Source organism: Python bivittatus, unplaced genomic scaffold (genome assembly GCF_059951505.1).
Source record: "Python bivittatus isolate LINGU-HERP-01145 unplaced genomic scaffold, Pbiv_v1 ctg000980_np1212, whole genome shotgun sequence".
Lineage (NCBI taxonomy): Eukaryota > Metazoa > Chordata > Lepidosauria > Squamata > Pythonidae > Python > Python bivittatus.
This window is the reverse complement of record NW_028277125.1, coordinates 61,756,955-61,781,960: the sequence shown is the minus strand read 5'-3', so window position 1 is coordinate 61,781,960 and position 25,006 is coordinate 61,756,955. Positions and strand designations below refer to the sequence as shown.

The 25,006-nt window shown below is 36.7% G+C and overlaps 1 protein-coding gene across 2 annotated transcripts in view; it reads right to left on the bottom strand.

Moving 5' to 3' along the window:
- DOCK1 (dedicator of cytokinesis 1) overlaps positions 1–25,006 on the bottom strand; it is a 458,761-nt gene that overhangs the window by 322,754 nt on the left and 111,001 nt on the right. For both annotated transcript variants that reach the window (XM_088132121.1, XM_088132122.1), the window contains exons 24-25: positions 16,120–16,190; positions 12,605–12,711 (exon numbers count right to left, since the gene is read on the bottom strand). In XM_088132121.1, the coding sequence (XP_087988247.1) occupies positions 12,605–12,711; positions 16,120–16,190 (178 nt within the window). The remainder of the gene's footprint in view (positions 1–12,604; positions 12,712–16,119; positions 16,191–25,006) is intronic.

Sequence of the window (25,006 nt, the reverse complement as noted above, 5' to 3'; positions counted from 1 at the left end):
AGCAGCAAGGATGACCGCAGCCTGGAGAGGATTGTCAGGAAAAGGCCATTCAAAAGTGTTGGGGACTTTCACAAAGAGTGGACTGAGGCTGGGGTTAGTGCATCAAGAGCCACCACACACAGACGGATCCTGGACATGGGCTTCAAATGTCGTATTCCTCTTGTCAAGCCGCTCCTTGACAAACAATGTCAGAAGCGTCTTACCTGGGCTACAGAAAAAAAGAACTGGTCTGTTGCCCAGTGGTCCAAAGTCCTCTTTTCTGATGAGAGCAACTTTTGCATCTCATTTGGGAACCAAGGACCCAGAGTCTGGAGGAAGAATGGAGAGGCACACAATGCACGATGCTTGAAGTCCAGTGTGAAGTTTCCACAGTCTGTGTTGATTTGGGGAGTCATGTCATCTGCTGGTGTTGGTCCACTGTGCTTCATTAAGTCCAGGGTCAACGCAGCCGTCTACCAGGAGATTTTGGAGCACTTCATGCTTCCTTCAGCAGACGAGCTTTATGGGGATGCTGACTTCATTTTCCAGCAGGACGTGGCACCTGCCCACACTGCCAAAAGTACCAAAACCTGGTTCAATGACCATGGGATTACTGTGCTTGATTGGCCAACAAACTCGCCTGACCTGAACCCCATAGAGAATCTATGGGGCATTGCCAAGAGAAAGATGAGGGACATGAGACCGAACAATGCAGCGGAGCTGAAGGCCGCTATTGAAGCATCCTGGTCTTCCATAACACCTCAGCAGTGCCACAGGCTGATAGCATCCATGCCACGCCGCCTTGCGGCAGTCATTGCTGCAAAAGGGGCCCAAACCAAGTACTGAGTACATATGCATGCTTATACTTTGCAGAGGTCCGATATTGTTCTATTTCCAATCCTTGTGTTATTGATGTCATGTAATATTCTAATTTTCTGAGATTGTGAATTTGGGGTTTTCGTAAGCTGTATGCCATAATCATCACAATTATACCAAAGTAAGGCTTGACATATCTCGCTTTGCATGTAATGCATCTATCTCATATATTGGTTTCACCTTTTGAGTTGCCATACTGACATAAATGAACATTTGCACGATGTTCTAATTTTTCGAGTTTCACCTGTATAAGGCCATTAGAGCTAATATGGTTATGACACCCTATTCTCTACCATAACATTTGAATCAAGAGATAGTACATATCCTAAACTGATACTTGGATGCAGTTATTAATTGGATCATATTAAAATGGATACCTTGTGGGTAGGAGATCTCCAGGTGATAGAACTGGAGAGTTTGCATACTCTAAATGGGCTTGTACTCTTCATAGAAGGAACTACATAGTTTAGGAATGACTTCCATAGTCATCATTGTCATTTAGGTGGCCTATGTTTTGGCTTATTGGGCTTATATGTCTATGGAAGAATATAGACATAAAGACAAAAGGAACCCTTTTGTATACTGGGAAACAGATTGACATCACTTGTGTCTGAACACAAAAAACTTTGAGAAAACATGTTGAACCTAAGTATTACAAACCAGACTCATTACAAATGAGTCTACATTCAGAAAGCCAAACTGAAACATTAGCAGATGAAGAACTGGCATATTGAGATGCCATTCCAACAACTTGATACAGGCCTTGCTGAGCCAAGCAACTACATTACTAAAGACTTCTATAGACGTTCCACCTTTATTAACTGCAAGTTTGCTCCAGCCTGTTGAGAATCCTGGAGTATGTCCTTTCTTGCTTACTCAGCTAAGCTTGTACAGAAACACTATTTTTTATCAGTATATGCTTTACCTTCAATTTTTCAATTCCAAAAAAAATTGCATTAAGCTCCAGAAAACTTACATCTGTCTTGAACAACATGATGCCACAAAAAATTTTTTTGGCATCCAAGCAAATTCTAAGCATAGCCTTTGGCTGTTGACTCCCACAAATTCCACTCACCTTCAGTGGCTTTGGCATCAAATTAAAGAGGCATATTTGTTTTGTTTCTGAATTCTGGAAAACTGAACAACATTCATTAAAGTGAATGGGTCTTGTTTGAGATTCTTGATGTTCCAGATCATTTGGATCTGAAATTTCCTTGAAATGTTTCAGAGTACGTCAGTTGGACTGAAAGGACTGCAAAACCTTCTATTTTTGTTTGCTCTTAGAAGAAGAATAGTTTTGTTATATGCTTCAACCAAGACAACATGAAGATATTTCCCAAAAAACCTTATTCCCACAAAAGGAACTGATTCAAAACAAGTTTGTGTATCTGTATCCTCATGCTAACTGTATGTTAGATATTTCTCCTAGCTTCCAAGTTTGTTGCCATAACAGCATGGCTCAGAAGCAAAGAATCTGCCAGAAGAGCAGCTGTTCAGGAAATGTTCTTGTACATCCTTTGTCAGTTTAGGGATATTATCTATGCCTGCCATTTCATCTGCTCACACAGAGGTTGCTCTAATGAAGAATTTGTAGCTGCTGTGTGAAAAGCAGGCAACGAAGCTTTGAATTACCTATGAAGGACCATTCTTGTTCTCTTGCTGTCTATGAAGGTTGTGAGGGTTGCAGCAGGTGCATCAACCAAAGGAACATTTAATTGTTCCATTATATTAGTGGGAAGAGAATTCCTGTATTTCAGTCTATAACACTGTTTGATTCTGGCTGGAGTTGCCCATTCTTTCTTCTATATATTCCTGAACACATTGGAAAAAGAACTGCCAAGGTTTTGGTTGATCTTTTTTTTTTAAAAAAAAAAAACCTGTCTAGGCACCAGTGGAAGAAAGGGCAAGATCTTCCTCTCTGCTGCCTGTTGTGAAGATCAGCTAGAAAAAGTATCCTATTTTATTTTGAATGGAAGAGAAAAGAATTCTGAAGAAAATAGGTATCACTTGTTATTGGGGACCTCTAGGTCCTGCTAAAAAAGCTCCATTTCCTCAAAAATCTCAGGATTGGAAACACAAAATTCTGAACCACTAAGAGATTTTACAATTTCCTATTGATAGTCTTACTGCTGTTAACTCTCCTGGCCTTTTCCCGAAGTCATGAAGGCTCTTTTAGGCTTCCTGAGGATCAGGAAGAAAAAGAAGGCAGTTTCCTGGAAGAACGGATTCAGAGGAGGTTGTTATTGGCACACAAGCAGCCCCAGAAAAAGGCATCTCAGTAGACGATAGCCAAGACTATGAAGCAAAGGTGAGTGTGAAACAGTCTAGAGTTATAATTGCATACACTTGCAAGAATGCTTGTAACTAAGGAAATTTCATACTGTATTCTTGTATGATAAGCTTCTGGCTGAATGTAAGAGCAGACTTTACAGTTCCTGCCCAAGTAAAGAATGTGAACAACCATCGATAGGTTGTAATTTTTCTCTACAGCATCTACTTTTCCAAAATTGCACTCTAGAGGCCTTGGGTTGGGAGGAAAGCTCAAACCCAAATACTTGTTATCATGGTTTTCCTACTGAAGAAACAAAAATAAATTAAACAATGAAAATAAATCAAAGAAAAGAAGGCAAACAAAAAAGGCCTTTTTTTGGTCTTCTTTTCTTTGATTTATTATCTGTGCTAACAAAAAACATGAAAATATTCCCAAAGATGTGACTGCTAAAATGGTAAAAAAGGGAATGAGGGAAGAGTGGGTATACACACACAATGAAAGCATACTTCCTGAAAATAATCTTCTCAGTTAACTTACAGAGGGTTCCCAGTGGGGTTTGTTTTATTTATTTATTCATACATTTATTTATTTAATCAATGTATATAGCTGCTTTATTCAGCACATAACTCAGGGCAGTATATATCATCAACAGTAATAAATAAATAAAAACTACATAATAAAACACAAATAAAAAACATAATCCAAAACAATAACATACACACATAAATGGCAGGAAAAAAACTCATCCAATGGGCATACAATTCCTAGACCCAATGCTTGAAACATGGGGCCCTCTGGGATCCACAAACAGAAAATGATTGTGCAAACACAATCCAGGCTAAGGCCATTGTCACCTCCTCATTCCAAGTGGTCTTCACCAAACTGTGCACCAGTTCTTTGGGATTTCTATCAAGTGCCGCCTAAAACCCAGCCAAATCCATCAGGGCACCTAAGGTCTCACAAATAGATGGGGGTCAGGGGATGGGGATGGGGGTTGGAGCATGTTTACAAAAAGGGAAGTCCCACCCTTCCATGTCCACCAGGTTTCAGTAATTCAAGATAGATAAGCTCTCTCCTGCAGAACAAAATCTTAAATGAGGAGAGCTTTATTACAAGCTGACTTAGTATTTAGTAGCAGCAACCTTAGCCCAAGGCCACCAAGAATCCAATGTCCAAGAATTCTTTAAAAATCAGACAATGTGATTTTCTGGATTTTTTCCCCCATTTTGTCTCTCATAGTTGAGGTATACCTATGATGAAAATTACAGGCCTCTCTCATCTTTTTAAGTGGGAGAACTTGCACAATTGGTGGCTGACTAAATACTTTTTTGCCCCTGTAGGATCTCATCTTTCATCCCAATGCTAAACAACCATCCCAGGTCAAGCTGTCAGACCCTGGCCCACGTTTACTAAGACACTTAATGGGCCAACAGCACTAACAAATCAGTCACTCCCCCACCACAATCCCACATCCATGCTATTCCCTGTATCCAGCCTGCTCTCACCAGGTCAAATGGGTTCTAAAACACCTATTCAGAATCCCTGCAGATTGAAGTACCCAGGAGAAGTAACTCCTGCCTTCCTCTGGCTCTCACAGAGAAGACACTCCTTCTAAACTTCCCCAATCTGAAAAATAGCCACCTCCATCCAGCCAACTTCCAGATCAAAAGTCCTAAGTCTCTCAGAGTCCACTCCTTGTTAGGCATGGAGATGACAAGTGCCAAGAATAAGCAAAAAAATGTTGACATTTCTGCCAAAGAACTGACATTCCATAATGCTGCAGTCATAGTCTCTGGTGAAGAAAGCAAGATGGTAAACTCTGCAGCAGCCACAGGACTCAAACATGCACTTGTACCGGCCGCCAGGCTGATCCTGTTTCTGCCACTGTTCCTCACAGCACCCAAAGAGCCCCATACTCTGGCACACTGAATACAAAAGAATCCAAACTGTTGGCACCTGTGTTTGCTGGTACAGCCAAGCTGCCCTCCAAAGCAGCCAGCTCCAACACCAAAGCATTGTGTGTTGCCTATGCTGATCAGGTCTATGTCACCACTGCTATGGGCCAGTAACCCGGTTCTCTTCAATCCGGATCCACTCACCTGATCAGCAGCACCTTGAACTAAGTACACACTACTCCACAACTGAATTACGTAGGTGCTGCCAAATAACTGATTAGGCTATGGGGTTGCTGAGACTGTCACTCAGATTCACTGTAGTCTTGACTCATCATGGGTAGGGTCTTTAATGGAGACTGGAGTCTTACAATATTACCTGGGGCACCTTTTGGCCTGTGACCTCAAGTAAGTGGATAGGGCACTGTCACAGTTGCTCCAGCTTTTGTTCTTTATAGTCAGGTCATCCTGGCTGTTGCAGGGATCCAACAGAGTGATGACCACCTGGCTCCAGAAGATTGTTAATGTGTCCTTATAGGAAATTGGGCTGCCAATACCCTTGAAGACGACTGAGGTGCACCCCCTTCTGAAGAGGTCTTCCCTGGGTCCAGTGGTGCTGGACAACTACCATCCTGTCTCCAACCTTGTTGAGACAATAATAGCTGACCAGCTTCACAGTACCCTAGAAGAAGTGGATTATTTAGAACACTTTCAGTCAGGGTTCAGGTCCAGGTATGGGACAGAGACAGCATTGGTCACTCTTTTAAATGATCTATGACAGGACTTGGATGGGACTTGATTATGCTCCCTGAGTAGCCAATTATTCTTGGATCTATTTATTTTCTATTTATTAATAATAGATTGTAATTTTGTAATTTTAATTTATTTTAACTGTTTTGTAAACCACCCAGAGTCGCTTCACTGAGATGGGCGGTGACAAATTTGATATATAAATAAAATAAATAAATAAATAAAAATAGGGGGAGCGTGCCTCTTCTGCTCCTGTTGGACCTCTCGGCAGCTTTTAATACCAAAGTATCTTACTGGACCACCTGTAGGAGTTGGGGATTAGAAGCACTGTTTTTCAATGGTTCCATTCCTTTTTCAATGGACAATTTCAATCTGTGACAGCAGAAGAGAAGAGGTTGAATGTGGGGTGCTGCAGGAATTGGTCCTCTTCCCCTTGCTCTTTAGCATTTATATGAAGCTGCTGGGTAAGGTAATCTAACAGTTTGTTACTTCATTACCCCAGGTTATAAGGGAGATGCTGCTGACATCCTTTCCCAGTACTTGGAGGCTATAAGAGTCTATATGGGAGAGAACAGGCTGATGTAAGACAGAGTTGCTGTTTGTACACTGGTGTTCTCCATTGCCACCAGTGTTGCTTGACAGCCAGGCACTACCTGTGAAGTAGAAGGTTCATGATTTGGGGGTCCATCAGGCCTCACTGTTCCTGCTTGAACAGCAGATTGAAGCCATGGTCAAAGGGGCTTACATCCAGATTTGGCTGTTGTGCCAAATGAGGCCTTATCTGGAGTAGGACAACCTGGCTCAATTAACTCATGCCTGGTTAAACTACTACAATGGGTTTTACATGGGTCTATCCTAAAAGGCTATTTGGAAAATGCAAGTGGTCCAGAATACAGTGGCCCATGTGCTTATTAGCTATCATCTTTGGGAGCATATAATACTGATTCTGCAGGCCTGCACTGGCTACCTATTGGTTTTCAGGTACAATTTAGGGTGTTGGTTTTGACCTATAAAGCTCAGCACCAATATACCTACAGGACCAACATTAGCTCAACCTATTAGAATTCCAAGGAGAAACGACTTATAATCCCACATTTTTGAGAAGTTCAGGGGCTGTCCCTAGAAGGTTCAGCTCTGGAACAACCTCCCAACGGAGATCAGTCTAGCCCTTCCTTACTGGCTTTTTGGGCAGTGTTAAAAACTGAATCATTTCAGAGGTCTTTTCCTTAACTTTATATTTGACTCTATCTTGTTTTCATGTTTTTTCCCTTATTTTTCCATTTTGTTTTTTTAAGGTTTTTGTTTTGGAAATTTTATGTATTATTATGTTTGATTTTAATTCAACCATGGATATTTTAATTCTTGTTTTATACATGTAAACTGTTTAGAGTTATCTGTGGTGGAATAGAAGTCAGGTGAATAAATAAATAAAATTATTGCAATACAAACCCAACACAGAAATCACTTGAATACATGTACTCTCCCAGTTAAACATGATCATTTAGGAATGCAAGCATATAGTTACAACATACTTAGAACAATTCACAAAATGTCATTCAACAATACTAAATTATGTGCCTATAAATACATAATATTCTGCAATGTTCAAACTTAGTTCTACATGTATATTCAGAACCATAGTATTTTCATGTGTTAGTGTTTAGGTGAAACAAAAACAATTCAGGCATGCTAACATTTTGTCTTAAACACTTTAAAAGCTTTTCCCATATATGCCCTCTCTTCCTTCCCTCTCCAGACACTGAGATAGGCAAATAACAAAGAAAAGTAAATATTAAATAAGATCAGATTACTGCCATGTATACCACTCAATGCTGATAAATAAGTGACTTTCGGGGGAAAAAGTTGCCTATAGAATTATCCTCTTATCAAAATCCAAAGGGTAAAGGTTGCTCATAAGATAATTATCCACAACAAGAATGCTTTAAAATCTGTTCATCCTCTTTTGCTCAGATTTAACCCATAATGATTAATGTCAGGTGATTGTGTTATGAAGTATTAATCTTTTTTAAACAGATGCTCAAAAGGTAATCATTAACCAAAGCAGAACTATTTCATTGCAACAGATACTAGCAACTGTGTGAAACCAAGTCAAACAATTTGAAAAATCTGAATATCATATTAAGATGTAAGAAGATATTTATCACCTTTTCAGCACCAAATATATTTTATTCTCCTTTTAATAATAATGCTATGATTTTAATCTTCATGATGCTTATATATTGTTATTGTTCTGCTATTTTATTGCTTTACTTTCTATATATATTTTAATGTATATGTTATTATTGTTATAAATTGCTTAAATTGCTGATTTTTATTGTAAACTGCTTTGAAATTTTTTAAGTAGGAAGCCCTATATAAATATTTTAAATCAACTAATACTTTAATTAAAATATTTTGAAATTATCTATATTATATGCATGCCCCATCAATTGTACTGAATGGCCTCTCCATAAACACGAACTGCTAAAACTTTTAATGATTATTCGAACTCCTATAAATGGTGTATGCCCCCTAGTCTTTTATTCTCAAAGAATTATCTAATACCAGTTTTCAGATAATTTTAAAATACAAGTTCATATGAATCAGTTTATTTCTACTCATATCTGAAATATCCATGTGTACATTATAACATTTAAATTATAAAAATATTTATACCATTAAAGATCTTATTCAACTAGCCATATTAATAATGCCCTCCTGAAAATGTGGTCCGTGATGGCATGTTGAAGATTTTTAAAAAGTTTGAACATTTCTGTATTAAAATCAATTAAGCAAAAAAAAAAAAAAAAAGGAATAACGCAGCCACCAATATATCTGGAGTAGAGTCAGAACAGTTTCATGAACGAATTCAGTAACCTGATAAAAATTGCAAATCCATTTAGGATTCTCCTATTATTTATATCTAATTTTTAAACTTGGAAATCACCTTGAGTTGGAACTAAAGGTGTTCTTCTACTAGACAGCCTTCTCCAACTACATATTCTAAATTCTGAAACATGGTAAGATTCAGCTGCAGGTAGTCGTCGACTTATGACCACAATTTACACCAAAAAGCCCCTTTGTGTTGAGCTCCTGGTCTGGGCTGGGGCTGGCTTTGCACTGTGGGGGAAAAAAAAGTAAAAAGCAACCCCTGAGCCACAGCACAATGCAAAGCCAGCCCCAGCCCGGCCCAGGGGCACAGCACAAAGGGCCCTTTGGGTGTGCTGCGGCTCAGGGGCTGCTTTTTACTTTTTTTTCCCCCACAGTGCAAAGCCAGCCCCAACCCAGACCAGGAGCATGGTGCAAAGGGCCTTTGGCGCACCACAGCTCAAGGGTTGCTTTTTGCTTTTTTTCCCCCCTCTATAGTGTGAAGCCCAGCTCCAGCTCGGCCCAGCAGCCAGGCTGGGTATGGCTCGTCAGCAGCAGGAGCAAGAAGACAGCAAAGGTCACCTGGGGCAATGGAGCACAGGGTAGCAGGGGGCCAAAAGGCCATAGATGGGAGGTGATAGGCTAGTGGGGGGAGCTGAAGTGCCCCTGTGGTCTTAAGTGTGGGTGGGCTGCCAAGCACCCGAATTTTGATCACATGACTGCAGGGGCACTGCAATGCCCATAAGTCCCTTTGTTCATCACCACCATAACTTTGAACAGTCGCTGAACAAATGGTCATAAGTCGAGGACTACCTGTACTCGGTGTGTGAAACAGTATGCTGGTCAATCAAATCAAGTTATGACTTGTGAAGCCTAACAGTGAGGTCATCTGTAAGTCGAGTGAATAAACTATGTGTTTTAATTATTACAAGGAAATAAATATCTCTAATAAGGTCAAATCAGCCTTTCTTAAGAACAACTACCAGCTGGTAACTAATTCACCATATTTGCATATTTAGGCTAGTATTAGAGTTGTTTTTCCCCCCATGTTTGTACAAGCAAGGTATTTCACTATTTCACCAATATAAGTCTGAATTACTCTAAGAATGTAAGAAGCAATTAGGAACTAGGGATATAACACATTATTAAAACAGGAAACATTATCATGATAGTCCTTTCAAAATAATTCCAGAAAACATTCATTTTGAAACAGAAAGCATGCTTTCTTCTGGTCAATATAAGCTTTTCGAAGGGATAAATTTTTACCAACACATACATACCATAACATTTGAAGTTGACATTGGATGGGATATTTGCAGTTTATACACCCTTCAGCTTCAAGGATGCCTATTTATCACTCTGATCTTGGTTGCCAACTTTACTTGATTTATTTTTTCAAATATTATGACTTCACTTTTCCATAAAGACCATAGCAAACAAAGGAATAACATTTTGTACAATATTAATTAACACATCCTTTGTTCACTTTTGACCTTGTGTAAAACCGATCAGGCATGAAATAGCAAATTACTTAGGATGGGTTAGGCAAATTTGCTAAGTGATTATTTAAGGATGTCAACATAAAACTAAAAGCTTTGTTCACATAATAAGAAGATAAGAATATCATTCCACTAAGTACTGCAGATCATTCTGAATGTTCAATACTAGCTACTTGCCACCACATGACTTAAGCTTTTAAAGAGAATAACTTTGTAAGACAGAATTACACCAGAGAGAATTCAACTGCATTATCATTAATTACTATGAAAAAAGAAGTGTGTTCCTTTCACCTATAGTCAGCAGCTAAATAATGTTTCATAAAGGTGGAGAACTTTTTTCTGTTAAGTACTTCATTATTTCAGGTATGCTTTATTAAAAAAAATGAAAACAGATGTATGTTTATGCTTGTATGTGATAGGCACACACAAAAACATATAGCCTGATGTGAAATTAATTCCAGAATTTTTATTCTCCCGTTTCTCTCTCTATATATCACCTTCAACCACTGACTTCAATTAATTTATCAGCCTCCAAATTTATATCCTAAGCAGCCAATCATTTTGCTTCTGTGTTAGGTACAAAAGTTATTGGCTTCTACACGGAAACACATAAACATGTATCTTTATGAAATAAAATAATGATAATAACTGTTTATCTCTTAGAAAACTCTGTGAGCTCCCAGGACTTGGGGTGACTATATAATGATTAAGGAATAAGCACAGCTTTCTAGAGTCCTCAATGGTGCTGGCTCATTCCACAAATGACCCAAGCCCCACTGCTCAAAAAGCATTCATTCCAATTTTTTAACTGTTTAGTCTATTTTCTGTATGCAAGATTATGACACTTTAAGCTAACTGAATCCCTAAACTAATCTACTGTAAGATACAGATACAGGTTGTAATTTATGGTAGACTAAAAATATCCTCAAAATCATCTGTGATGGAGTTGGAAGATAGATAACCTTTAATCTGAATCTTTTAGCACGTATGTTATGGCAAAGGTGAATTCAAACAACGAAAAACAGTGCTGCAAGGTTGCTGTTTAAAAGTAGTTGGAGCCTTGAACAGGAACATTATTCAAGTAAGAATGGGGAATATATTGCAACATCTATTGCAGATTCCTTTTTGTAGAAGTAACTCAGTGTTCATTTGGGGAACAGCCAATGATTCTTACAAACTTCCAGGAAAAGAGCCTTTTTCCCTCAGAAGCAGCCTCACAAATTCTGAAAATTCAGAGCACTGACTTCTAAGATTTGAACTGAAAGTTTTCCATCAACCAAAACATTTCAAAATCAGCACTTGCTGCTTTTTAAAATAATGTTGAAATAATGTCTTCAGTTGAAAGCAATGCTTTTACAAAGGTACAACAAAACAGGTCTTTTTTATCTTAGCAAAAAGAAAATCAGTACTGATGCTTAAAATTAAATATTAAATCATATCAAGAGTAACTGTAATAGAATAATGGTTGCTACACCAATGACAGAAAGCTGCGAGGGAAACTTTTTAGAAGTATCTGTAAAGGTGGTGCAACCAGTTACTATAAGCTTCACATATTTGTTTTCCAAAAGATGGTTGGTTCAATATGTTCAATAAAAGACATAAAATACACTGTTTTGGGCACTGCCTGTTTAGCCAGACTTTTTAAATCTATTATTAGGACTTAAATGAAGCTCGAATCAAACTGTAAGTCACAGTGCTACAGGATTACACACAGCTGTAAAGGGTTTAAAACTTTCTCTTGCCATTGTACCTTGCAGAGTTGTGTGTGTGTGTATACTGTATACTGTATATATAAAAACAAACAAAAAAAGCTTTGCCTAAGGAGCAGTCACAAGTTCTCCCTTGCCATCTCCTTCCTGCTTGATATTACAAGCCAAGAGATACGGGTGGTAGCCGATCTTGGACCCAAAACTTTGGTCACGTATTCTGCTCTATGTAACTTAAGTTAATCAAATACTAGGATTAGACAGAGTTCACAGATTGACCTGTTACAAAAGCGGTTTTCACACTGTAAAATAGATTTTATTCTTGAACTGTTGATCAAACCTAGCACAATCTGCCTCTGACAATTATTTTATTGTATAATTACATTTGAAATAGGCAAGTTATGAAATGGGAGAACAAAATGTGTATCTAACTGGAACTGGAAATTCGGCTTAATTTTCACTTTTGATTTGCTATGGTCTGTTCAGATTCACCAGCAAATTATGTTTTCCCATGAATTACAGACCCTGGAGGGGAGCTGGAGTGTGCAAAAGAAGGAGATTATATTCTACTATTACTTACCTATTGTTTTTGTTATTATTAGCTTCTCTATATGTACATTTACCCATTTGTACAGGTAATGAAGTGATCTTTCTCAGCTACTGTATGTAGTATGGCACAGCAGGCCATGACAAAGATTGACAAATAACAAACCATTTAGCAATTTAATTACTTTTTAAATTTATTTAAAGATTTTTTCTTACCATGTTGTGTGAAAAGATCACTGTGAACTATTTCAATCAAACAGTACAGCTTCTGAATTGTGAGACGACCCATTGGAACATTCAGTATAAAATCTGTAAATAGTTTGCTAGCAAAACAAGAAAAGAAGAAATAAGGCATTTTTTTTATTTAGAAGTTTTAGGACATGAATTTAAAAATCCAAGGATCTTCTGAAAAGCAATTAAGAATTCATGTGATCCCGTTATACTTATCTGTATGCTTGTTAACTCCTTATACATTTCTAAGACTCATATGAAATCACCAAATGTATTTCTTGCTCCTGAGCGTTAATTTAACCTGAAAAGTAAACATCTTCCAGGTTTTCCCTTAACTATATTTTTTCATCAAATGTTTGTGGTTTTCTTTGCTTCTATTTTTTTTAATGGTGTGTTAAAAATAATCAGTGGAATATGTTCTGTGTAACTTTTACAAGTATTCAATCCTTTCCTTCAGGATTTAATAATCTGCAACTAATCTTCATCACAAGATAATAAAATGAACTGAAACCCCACTATGTAATTAATACATGCTTCCTATCTAGACAGTTCAATGCAAAGATTCACCTGTAGAAGATAGCAGTCAGATAATTATTTTTGCTCCTCAAAATGCCCATTTGCATTGGGAATAGAAGCAAACATGCAAACATTTCAAATTCACAACATTTTTATTTATTCATTGATTTATCTCACAACCTGAAACCAACCAGACTGTAAGCACCTTACAAAATTTATGTAATAAAAGCAGAATATAATATCAGAATAAAATGATTAAAATAGTAACCACGATAAAAGACTAAAATTACTGAATTATAGAAAAATGGCACTGCTCTATAAAATTAATCTCCAAAGGCCCTCCAGAAAAGGCTTGCGTTAACTGCTTCTGAAAGGCCACAATGGTACGGGTGATCCATGCTTCAGGGAGCAAGCAATTCCAGAAGAGGGAAGCTACTACAGAGAAACCTGACATTGGGCCCCTTTGTGAGGTAACTCCTGATAGATGGGGACCCTTAGTTGCACTCCCAGTTGTCTAGGGATGTGACAGGCAGAAACTATTGGGGAAAGGTAACTCCTAGGTTACTCAGGCTTCTACTCATATAGAGCTTTCTGGGTAGCAACCAGCACTATGATTCACACTAGGAAACCTACTGTTAACCAGTGCAGCTCATGCAGTATAAGATGGCAGTATCCTGTATTTCTTAGTTTATCATGACCTCAGGACCAAAAATAGTGTTTCATTCCATTTTGTTTCAAGTATCTCACTATTAGCTTTTTATCCTTTCCAACCCAATGGAGTGTTGGAAAGAAATTATGTAAAGGAGCTTAAGGCTCTATCTTAACTCTCTGAAAACTGAATGGAACTAAATTTGCTACAGAGGGAGAAGCCAGAAATATTGTACAGGCTGTATTTAGCTTGGGATCAGAGAGAAAAACATTTTTTAAAAAAATCCTCCAATACGTTCCTAGCTTAAGAAGCAGACACATGTTCTACTCTAAGCCCCTTCCTCCTGGACACCTGACCCAGATTGGTACATATGTAGCCTGTCCTGTGCTTCCTACTGCACATATACACACACAGACACCAAATGAAGGGAAAATAGAAGCACACAGAGACACATGTTACTTCATGGAAACACCTCCTATGGCCACTGCTGGTAAAGGAATTGGAAAGAAATTCAGAAGCCATGTTCTCCATACTTCTATAATGTGTTTACTTTTAAAAAAAGTCTCCCAAGCCATAGATACTTAAGGGAAACATTCGCCAATAAAACAGAAAGCAATAGTCCCATCATTACAGCCACTGGCTGTAGCTTCTCGAGGATAGGAGAGATGGGGGAGGAAGGAGAAGTTTACCTATCTAAAATTTACAGTTTTTAAAAAATGATTTAAAGTTAGCTGGGTCATAAAATAATGGGTTCTAATGTATTGTCCTTGTCCTTGTGTCCTCTGCATGTCGTACTTTGTTTTTTAGGTTAAAGTGTGTTCTGTACAAGTGTATTATACACAGTGTTACTATGCTATTGATCTTTCAGGCTGCCAGGCACAGAAGCTGGGTTTTGTGGGTTTTTTCCCTTTATAAGCAGATTTTCAAATCAAAAAGTGTGCACTGTTCATGTGCATTAGGAAGAACCTTCAAGACATTTGCTAGAATAGTGCATTTCTGCTGTAATGCTGACCATAGCCTATGTTTTAGCTTAGGTTGCACGGTAGGTAACATACAGCATGGACTATTGTGCTACCAAATTTTGCAGTCCTGGGATGAAAAATGAGGGAGCATTTAGTTCTCACTGTTCCAAATATTTTGAGAAGAGATGTTTTACTGTATTCCAGGTCAGAAGAGAACTTTTACACCCCAGCCCTATTTTATGCATACTCGCAATTGGGAAAATCTAATGGCTGGACAGACTGTGGCATACAGGGACAAGAAGAAAATATGCAAAAATACTTTCTATGAGTAGAGCAACTAATATCCTGATTTTCCTCAAACTTTCAAATTCATTATGATATTTATTTGTTATTCAAATCATGCAATAGCATAGCATGAATATGAGGGAAAAAAGAAAGTATCCTCAGAGGAAATTCAAGTAACTATGCAACTGAAATACTGGTAAGCATCCAAAAATAAGATAAAACTGATATAATGTACAAATAACCCTTATGGTTTAAGACTCCTAAACTAGTTTCAGAATTAATCCTCCAGACCCTTATTTTAGCAATCAAAAATTCAGTGATAAAGGATCTTTATCTATGCTCTTATTTACAAATGTCACTTCCTGACAAGGCAAGTATGTAGCAAAAGTTTTAAAACAGAAGCCTTATTATATTATTAATATTTCTGCCCTTATAGTACTTAGAACCTCAAATCCAGTAGTCTGGGCTGAAAATTCTGTCTGACCCTAGAGAGTTATCATATATATTTTTTTTCTTTATATTTCTTTTGCAATATATAACCATTCCAAAGCCTGTCGAAATAGGTGTTAAGAAAGCTGGTTCATTAATACAGGTCACTACATGATTGCAAGCACACTCACATTTTTACTTTGAAGTAAGACTCACTGATTTCACTGCACCCCACTCCCAATTATTTATTTATTGTCAGCCACCCCAATCGGTTACAACTCTCGGTTGTTTACAAAATATAACCATAAAAACAAAACAAAAATAAAGAATTATGTCATCAAGACAAAGAGTCTGGAAAAAATGAAACCAAAACATCAGACAAGCAGTCCATCACCCATTCTGACCCAGAGCCTGGGGACAGAGACAGGCTTTAATGGCTTAAGTCCCAGAAGAAGGCAATAGCAAAATATGGGGACATGGCTATGAAATGCTCTGGAGTAGCATGACTTTACCATTTATAAACAAAGAGCAGAGCAAATGTTTCCAACATAATCCTAAACTTAAAGCATAGGACCATCTCAAGTTCCAAGAGGATCACTCTCAATTAAGCAGGAACAAAAATACAGTCTTAGGCACTTATACAGATAACATATACTTACCTAAGTTCTTTGGGATCAAAAACAAGCTTTACATCATTCACAATAGTTGGCAGGTATTTAAGGGCAGCTCCCTAAAAATGAGCAGAATAATTTATTCAAAGCTGAATTAAATCATACAGTTGAATTCCATAAAACACCCCTTGCCACTGCTTGTCTGATACCCTTTCCAACAATGTTACTTAGCTTTCCATCAGTTTTAGTCAATTACTTTCTTCACTGCTTGCTCTGTTACTCTCTGGACTTAAAGAAGGAAGCCACCATGTGGAAGGCTTCCTTGACTCACAACTTTCTTTTGCATTCCTCCACTGTCTTTTTTAGACTTTCCCATTTGTTCCAGTATCCACTACTGTTGTCCTTTATTCCTACTTTATCTCCAGTTGTGAACCTTCTTCCACTATACTGCAGTTCTACTCTTTCTATCATCAAGTGAAACCTTTTACATCCTTCAGCACAGCCTTTTTAGAATGATCAGAGCTTTGTTTTCTTCTGCTTTCACAGCTGATTATATCATTAGTTCCTATATTTATTTCTATCTTTGTAGCATCAGAAGATTTTCAACTATTATAGGTAATACTGTACAGTTTCTATCTATTTTATGTTATACCTAGATACAGCTGACTTGAAATAAATGTTAGCAGCTTTTGTACAGCTCTCATACCAAAATTACAATGCTGTTATGATATACCGTATTTTTCCGACTATAAGACGATACTTTTTTCTAAAATCCTTATGCTAAAAATTGAAGGGCGTCTTATTCAAGGAAGTCAGCCGAGGAGAGAACCGCGCGGTGGCAAAACTGCCAATACTTTGTCTCTGCAAAGAGGCTTCCTCCTATTGCTAGCCTAGCCTCCAATCACGAGTGAAATAGCTTGAGTCTGCAAACAGACTTCCTCCAATCACAAGCCTTATGTCATTGACGTCAGCTGATGCTGAACAAACCAATTAGAGGAAGTCTCTTTGCAGAGACAAGCTATCGGCAGTTTCACTCGTGAATGAATGTAATCAGTTACGCAAAAGAGCATGGAAATAGAGCTGCAGAGAGATGGTTTGGACCTCCTCCCACCGAGTGTATCAGGTCAATATTACCTAATTGCTAAATAAAAATGTGTTCTGCACTATCTTTAAAATATTGATTTCTTAATTTTGGGTTGGAAAACTGGGGGTTGTCTTGTACATGGGGGCATCTTATTGACGGAAAAATACGGTACCAACAGCACAAAGTAGAATTTTACACAATGAGATAACTCATCCAAATTCCTGTGTAAGAGGGTCAGTATCATTTTTTAAACACGCTAGCAGGAAAGAATAGAGGACTGGACTTAAATCTACTCTGGATGATGAAATATTATGATTTTCTAAGATGTCATAATTCTCTCACTGTTGTAAAGACTAGCTTCATGACAAAGTTTGGGGAGAAAAGTGATGAACTCTAACAAAAAAAAACAACCCTTAAAATCAAGATACCTTTTAAAAATAAAAGGAAGAATTTTATACTGTATTATTATGCAAGATATAGATTAATCCAAATGAATTGTCTTTATTCTTGTAATATTACGTGAGGCCTCTTAAATTCTGAGCAGCTCATCTTTTTGCTGTACCACACTACTTGCACTATTTTAATTTGCCTAGAGTTTAATAGAAGTTGATGCTACTTTAGCAATAAACCCATTGCGCTTGATTTGTCTTCCTTGACTCTTTGCTTTAAAGATTTCACTTACATGAGAATATTAATCTATTAAGTTGACTACACTAATCTCCTTCTACTCCCAGTTGAAACCGAAGTCTAACACATAGAGCTAAAGCAGTTCTATTCGCAACTCTGGAGTGAGTTAATCACACCCTAAGTTTGTTATCTATTAACCATCAAATTTATAACTGTCTTTGTGACTAAAATATAGCTATGTATGATGATTAATATGAAGTACTTTAGGGTAAAGTTCAGGGTACATTATTCAGTGTAATTATTTTAATTAAATCCATTAGCATATCTTTACATAAGATAAGAGCTATCAATGATACAAAATAAGCTTTTTTGAATAATGCATGAAGTAATTTTTAATTTACATATTTCTCAAAGATGATGCCTATTAAACTGATTTCAGTTAGCAAAGTATGAAGGAGAAATTCATACAACCATAAATATAGCTATTCTTTCTCAGAACTGAACTAATTCCATAAGCATTCTATATTTTCAGCATAACTAAGCATGCCTAAAGTCACCTCCTTTGTGCCACTGTAAAACTTTTCTGCTTTAAAGAAATAGCACCTAATATGACTAGAGACAATATAACCTGTGCATTATAATATGTTGCTGGTACCCCAACCTTGGCTGACCTTAAAAAAGTAAGTAGCATCAGACCAAGTTATCGTATCTGAATGGAAATTACCAAGAAATACCAGGAGTGTCAGCTAGAATGTGAATGGTTAAAAATATCCTGGAAAGATGGTACGGCAAACCATTTCTATATTGTTGCCAAGAAAACTACACGATGTGCCCATGGCAGGAATTGAACCTGACTTGAAGGAAACTTCACGTATAAACAAAAAGTGGAAAGAAGGGAAAGAAAAAGACAGACTTAAAAAACATGAAGTTGTTTCCATTTAAAAAGCTGTTCCTAATCTACAAATTCTGAAAGCGCCTTTATCAGTATTATCAGATGATATTCTACTGATATCAGGATGGTTTTGGGATAAAAGTTCTTGCAAATTTCATTTTGAATTTTGAAAACATGAATACTCTGAATAATAATTATTATTATTCTGACATAAAACAAAGAATGCTTCATAATTTAGAAATGGCTCAAAATTATGTGAATTAGCAAAAAAAGGAGTTTGTATCCTTTGAGAATTATTACTATTTTATTAGAAAAATTTGACACTCTGCATTAAAAAAGGAACCTGATCTTTGGATAAACATCTCTCTAATAACAGTTTTATATCACACATATCTTCTATTACATAGAAAGCATGACTAAAACTCTGATTCCTATCAAAGTGTTCTGAAAAATATTTATATTTCAATTTTCTTTTGGCTTAATAATAATTAATTAATATATAAGTAGTAATAATTAATAGCATTTTTATGCTAAATATCTGTATTTTTTTTTTAATTCTACAGCAGCATGTCTTCAGTGGATTTGAAATAAATATTTAGCATTCACTTTTATAAAACTAATTAATGATGACAATGCAGACAGTTTGATGACTAATATCTCAAGTATCATTTAAATCATGGCTCAATTTAAAAAGTAAAAGACAATAGAGGGACTCTAGAATAATTTAAATTAGAAAGCCGATTAACATTATACAAGGTCAGTGCTAATTCTTATGAAAGCCAAATAGTGAATGCAACCTTTACTCTATTTGCAAGCTATAGCTGAAATGAGATCCTGCATGATTAGTGGCATCATTACTATATTAGCTATTCCCAGATGCTGGTATACATGAAAAGAGGGATATTAATTTCAGGCAATAGTCATCAGATTCAACGGAACATCAGGAACAATTACAACAATTAAACAGTTTGTTAACTTCTTAAATTAACATTATGAATTAAAATTATTAATTAACATACTTGCACATCACTGAACCAAGGTTCATATCCCTGTTCCCATCACAGCAAAGACAACAGATTTAATCAGCCTAATGACAACACATATTTTCATAATCTCACACCAATAAAGAACAAAAAGCTAATCCTTCATTACTCTTAGGTACCATATTATAAACTACTAAATTCCTATTCTACCTTACTGTTCACACTTGTTAGATTCTAGTCCCCCATACTACAGTTATTACTGTCTTGTGATTTCGTCTAAATAGAACAAACTTGGGTGTTCTAACTGCCTCTTAGTGCCTGTAATTGACTCACTTTTACTGAGATTGTCAACCAACAAACAGAGCCATCCGACCTTCCTCAGAAATATGATGGGAATGAGCAAGCTTCACAAGCACTGAATTTATGTACACACATACACATCGTGCTATTCCCTTTCACAATAAATAACATGCAAATTACACACATGGATAAGAAATAATAAGAGAAATGGAATAAGAGAAAGAAAAGGAAACATAGCTAAAATTATTTTACATTATTATCCCTTGAACTTCTCATGAACTCGATCCAATCACAACCTTCTTGATCTTTCTCTTCCTCTCAATCCATTCACTCTTCCTTCATATATTGGTTCTGTGATTCAATCCTCAGTTATTCTCTTATATATACATATAAGTGCCACTCCCTTTCAGGGTAAGCAATGTTTTGCAGAATACAGAAGAAAAGGGTAAGCAATTGTAAGAAAAAGAAATTAAAAGCATGAGGTAAGAAAAGGAACACCATTGCACTAATAGGAACACCAATACACCAATATCAGTCACTTACTGATCCATACCTTTCCATCTTGAAAATCCTCATGCTTTCCAAAATATCCATACATCAGTTCATACACTGCCTTTTGTTCTTTAAACTTCTCATCTCACCTCTTTCTCTATCCAATCATGACTTTTTTAGCCTTCTTTTTTGACTCATTCAATCTTTATATACATGTTTTCTAATTCAATTTTCATTCATTCTGTCTACATGGTCAAACCACCACAACATAATTCTTTTGTAGTGGTCACTCGCTTTTGTGTTTAATCCATTTTAATTCATTCTTGACTTTTTCTCTTTTTGTTTTACCACACACACTTAAGTACCTCATTTCCATTTTTAAATTCCACAACTTTTATTTCCATATAACAAAGTAGGCAGAAACATACTCTTACACACAACCACTTTCAACAACATTCATTCATCACAACAGAAAGCATACTACCCACTACCTTTCTATCAGAATTAGCATGTCTTAACATTTCTCCAGAGAGCCAGTTTGGTGTAATGGTTAAGGCATTAGTCTAGAAACTGGGAGACCATGGGCTCCAGTCCTGCTTAGGCACAAAGCCAGCTGGGTGACCTTGGGCCAGTCAATCTCTCTTACCCCTAGGAAGAAGGTGATGGCAAGCCACTTCCAAAATCTTGCAAAAATACTGCAGGGACTTGTCCAGGAAGTGACCAGGAGTCCACACTGACTTGAAGGTGTACACACACACACACAACCCACCAAAAACAAAACTATTTGTCCATCTCTTTCCCCAACTATAGCAAACACTCTACCAAGGTATATAAATTCAGCTACTTGCTCTAGTTTTTGCCATTTATTTTATTTATTTTATTTATTTATTTAATAGACTTGTCCCTGCCCATCTCCCCACAATGGGGGACTCTGGGCGGCTTACAAACTAAAATCAGAAATACATAATTAAAAGTTATAAAAAAACACATTTACATATAACATGCAATCATTTAACCCATTATGACATACATCCTTGGCCTTTGCTATCAGTTTTCAGATCAATACTCTGTTGCATCATAAAATCTTTCCAACATTTCCTGCAAACCATTCAGATAATTAGCCAATATGGTAATATGTTCATGCAAAATAACATGTTCCCAACCAACACACCTCTCACATCACAAGCATGTAACCCATTTATTCATAAACACATTAAACAGCCAAGGAACACTTCCTTGCCTTATTCCCTGTTCATGTTGAATCAATCATTTATTCCATTTATTTCCATGTGTGGTTTACTTCCATCATACATCACTCTTCTCACACTCAACAACCAATTTTCAACTCCACATTTATCAAAAAATATTCCATAACTCAAGCCTGTTTGCTTCATAATATGCTAGCCCTGTCCTCTACTTTGGAATTACTTTTAATGGAAGTGGGGTAAAATAAATTAAAATAATACATGAATACATGAAATCCAGATGGCAGGATACCCTAAGTCTACAGAAAGCCAGGGGTGGGGGGGAGGAGAGAGACAAGGTATATCATGAAAAGAGTAAGACTCAATGCAGCTCCTTCCCCCTCCCACCCACAAAACATGCTCAAAATTTACCTGCCTTTTCAGAGTTATAAATGGTCTCTTTTCTGATCAATAAATAAATTATATGCCATGATGATACAGACTTATTAATTGGACAAAAGTACATTGGTAAGAGGTTATCTATTTATTTAAATAGTTCTTAAATCTTATTTAGCTTTCTGTTAAGTGAAGACAACATGTTTGCTATAAATTTTTTTGTGTATCTTTCTATATTATGGCAGGAGACTCAACCACCATAAAGTTAATTATCCTTTAATGGATGTGACACAGTTCACAAGCAGAGTTATTATAGGAAACAAATTTCTCATTTACTTCAATGACTAAGTACCATGTCACAGAATATGAAAAGGCTATTTTCTAGACTGATATGAATTAATAGAATTGTAATTTCACAAATCATCAGTTGCTCCAAGATCACCATTCTACCAGGATCAGAATATAAGAAAGATGGGGAAGAGACAGAGTCTGCTATTTCTTTTTCTTGAAAAAAAATCTTAGTAAAATTTTATTTAAATGAAAACTTTAAAAATGAGCAGTATGCTGATATTTGAAGCATGCTAATTTTGTTCTTAGTGGGTAGGTCCCACCCTATCACTACATTGCCAGGAAAATCAATATATTATTAGATCTGTAAATTTCCACTCATGGCAGAGACCAGCAACTTTTTGTTGGTCAAGAAAACAAGAAGATTGATACAGAGAATATGCAATATATGTATTTCATTTTATCTTTTGTTTGTCCACAAGTTATGTTATACCATCATTTGGGGATTATAGAGGCAAATCTGATTATATTAGAGCAGGATTGCAGTCCCCAAACAATTTTTTTCATGTCCTCAAACTGTTCTTAAACACAGCTTCTAAAAATTGGTTACACTATTTCTCGATAATTTGAGACAGGAAACATAAAAACTAAGCCTGTCTGTCTGTGTCTATCTATCTACCTACCTACCTACATGCACGCACGCACCTAAACCATTCGTTCCAAATCCAAAGGGGTGGGTGGGGTGGGGGACACCCAAAACAAATAGAAAAATCCTATTCTCAGCTATGTGTATGCTGTGGCTCCACCTATTTTACACTATCATGCAACTCCCTATAACCTCCCCTCTCTCCAAAATTAAGTGTAGTCTCAGCCATGAAATGATCTCTCCCATTTGCCTTGCCTTCTGTTTACAGGAATATTTTGTTCTGATGTACTGTATGTTTTCTTTTTGTAAGAGAATACAGGGCTTGAGAAGGTATACTTAATTCGCTTGTGTTAATACAAAGCAACAGCATAGTAAAATCAGAGTTTACCACAACAATGTTGCCAATTCAGAATGCAATATTAATTCATATAGACACATTTCCTATTTCAGTACTAACACACTGCAGTATTAATTTCAGCTTCAAATACATCTGCAGATAAAGCTTCAGAACAAATTTCAGGCTACTGAAAATTCTGTGGACACATTTTGAACCTCATTTTTCAAAAGAAATAAAATTTCTTGCAATGTGTAAAACTTCATAGTTCTAGGGTTTTTTTGCCAAAAGATTAGTGAAATATACCTGGCAAATAAATGGGAATTCAACTGAGAATGATGAACTCTATAAATAGTTAGGGCTCTACCAAACTGTGTCCTCACAGAAGGTAAATATTAAATATTCTGTTGAGACAGCTCAGAAAAGTGAGATACTAGAATTTTGTCAAGGGGAATGTAAAATAAAATCAAGAGAAGATCTGGTGGCAGAAGGATATATTTGTCAATGGTTTTCTTATTTACAATTATTAGAAAGATTTAAAGTAGACAAGAGAATTCATGGTTTTGAACATTGTAAGATTGAGTTTGAAACAGAACTGTGTACAAATTATGAGCATGTAATTGCTAAAATGTATAAACTTTTATTGAAATTAGAAAAGTGTTGCTGTTATTTTTATTTTTTCAGTCTAAAGTAGGGCATTATATTACAGATACAAACTCAGTTCCTCTACGGGGCCGAAATAAACATTTATAAGGATTATAGGTAGTCCTTTGTTAACTACAGTAATTGGGACCAGAATTTCCATCACTAAACGTTGCGGTCATAAAGCGTGACATCACATGACCATGCTGCTTGGCAACAACAGTTCTGGAAGTCCTTGGTTACCATTGTTAAGCAAGGACTGTGCAGATTGTTAAGCAAGGACCTCACATGATCTTGACTTCCAACTTCCTGCTGACTTCCCCACTGACTTTGCTGTGGGAAGCCAGCAGGGAAGGTCACAAATCATGATTACCTGACCACGGGACAATGTGACGGTCAGAAATCCAGGCCAGTTGCTGAGCACCCAATAGTGATCATGTGACCAAGGGGGTGCTATGCCACCCGGAACTTCAAGGACTGGTCTTACCTACCCCTTATTCAGCATTGTCACAAGTTCAAATGATCACTGAATGAGTGGTCATTAAACGAGGATCACTTGTACTTTCAAGGATTATTACAAGTAGTCCAATCCAAATTCATAAGAACTATCCTTGCACTTCCTAGATGCAAATTAAATACAGTCCTGCATTAAAAGATAGGTTAGTTTCAGTTGAGTCTCAGCTTTAGATATATCTTAATTAAAAAAAAATTAGATTAGTATTTGCCTATGTTACTGAATATCCCAAGGGAGGTAATTGTTTTATATTTTACTTTTTATCATATCAATATTTAGCTCCAAGCCTGCACTACAAGACAGTAGGAATATAGAGTACTCAATGAGTCATTTATCTAATATGTTTTGGTAGATACTGAGAAAAGTTAGTATTTGCAGAATCCTAAGGATATAGCCAAGATGCTAAGATGTCTATTCACAATGTAAGGTCGGTGAGAGATGACCTGCTGAGGATCCCATCCCCAAGTAAGTTTCATTTGCAGACACCCCACAGATAGGCTTTTCATGCCTTTGTACATACAAACCAGCATTTCAAGGTTGTGAAAACAGTTCT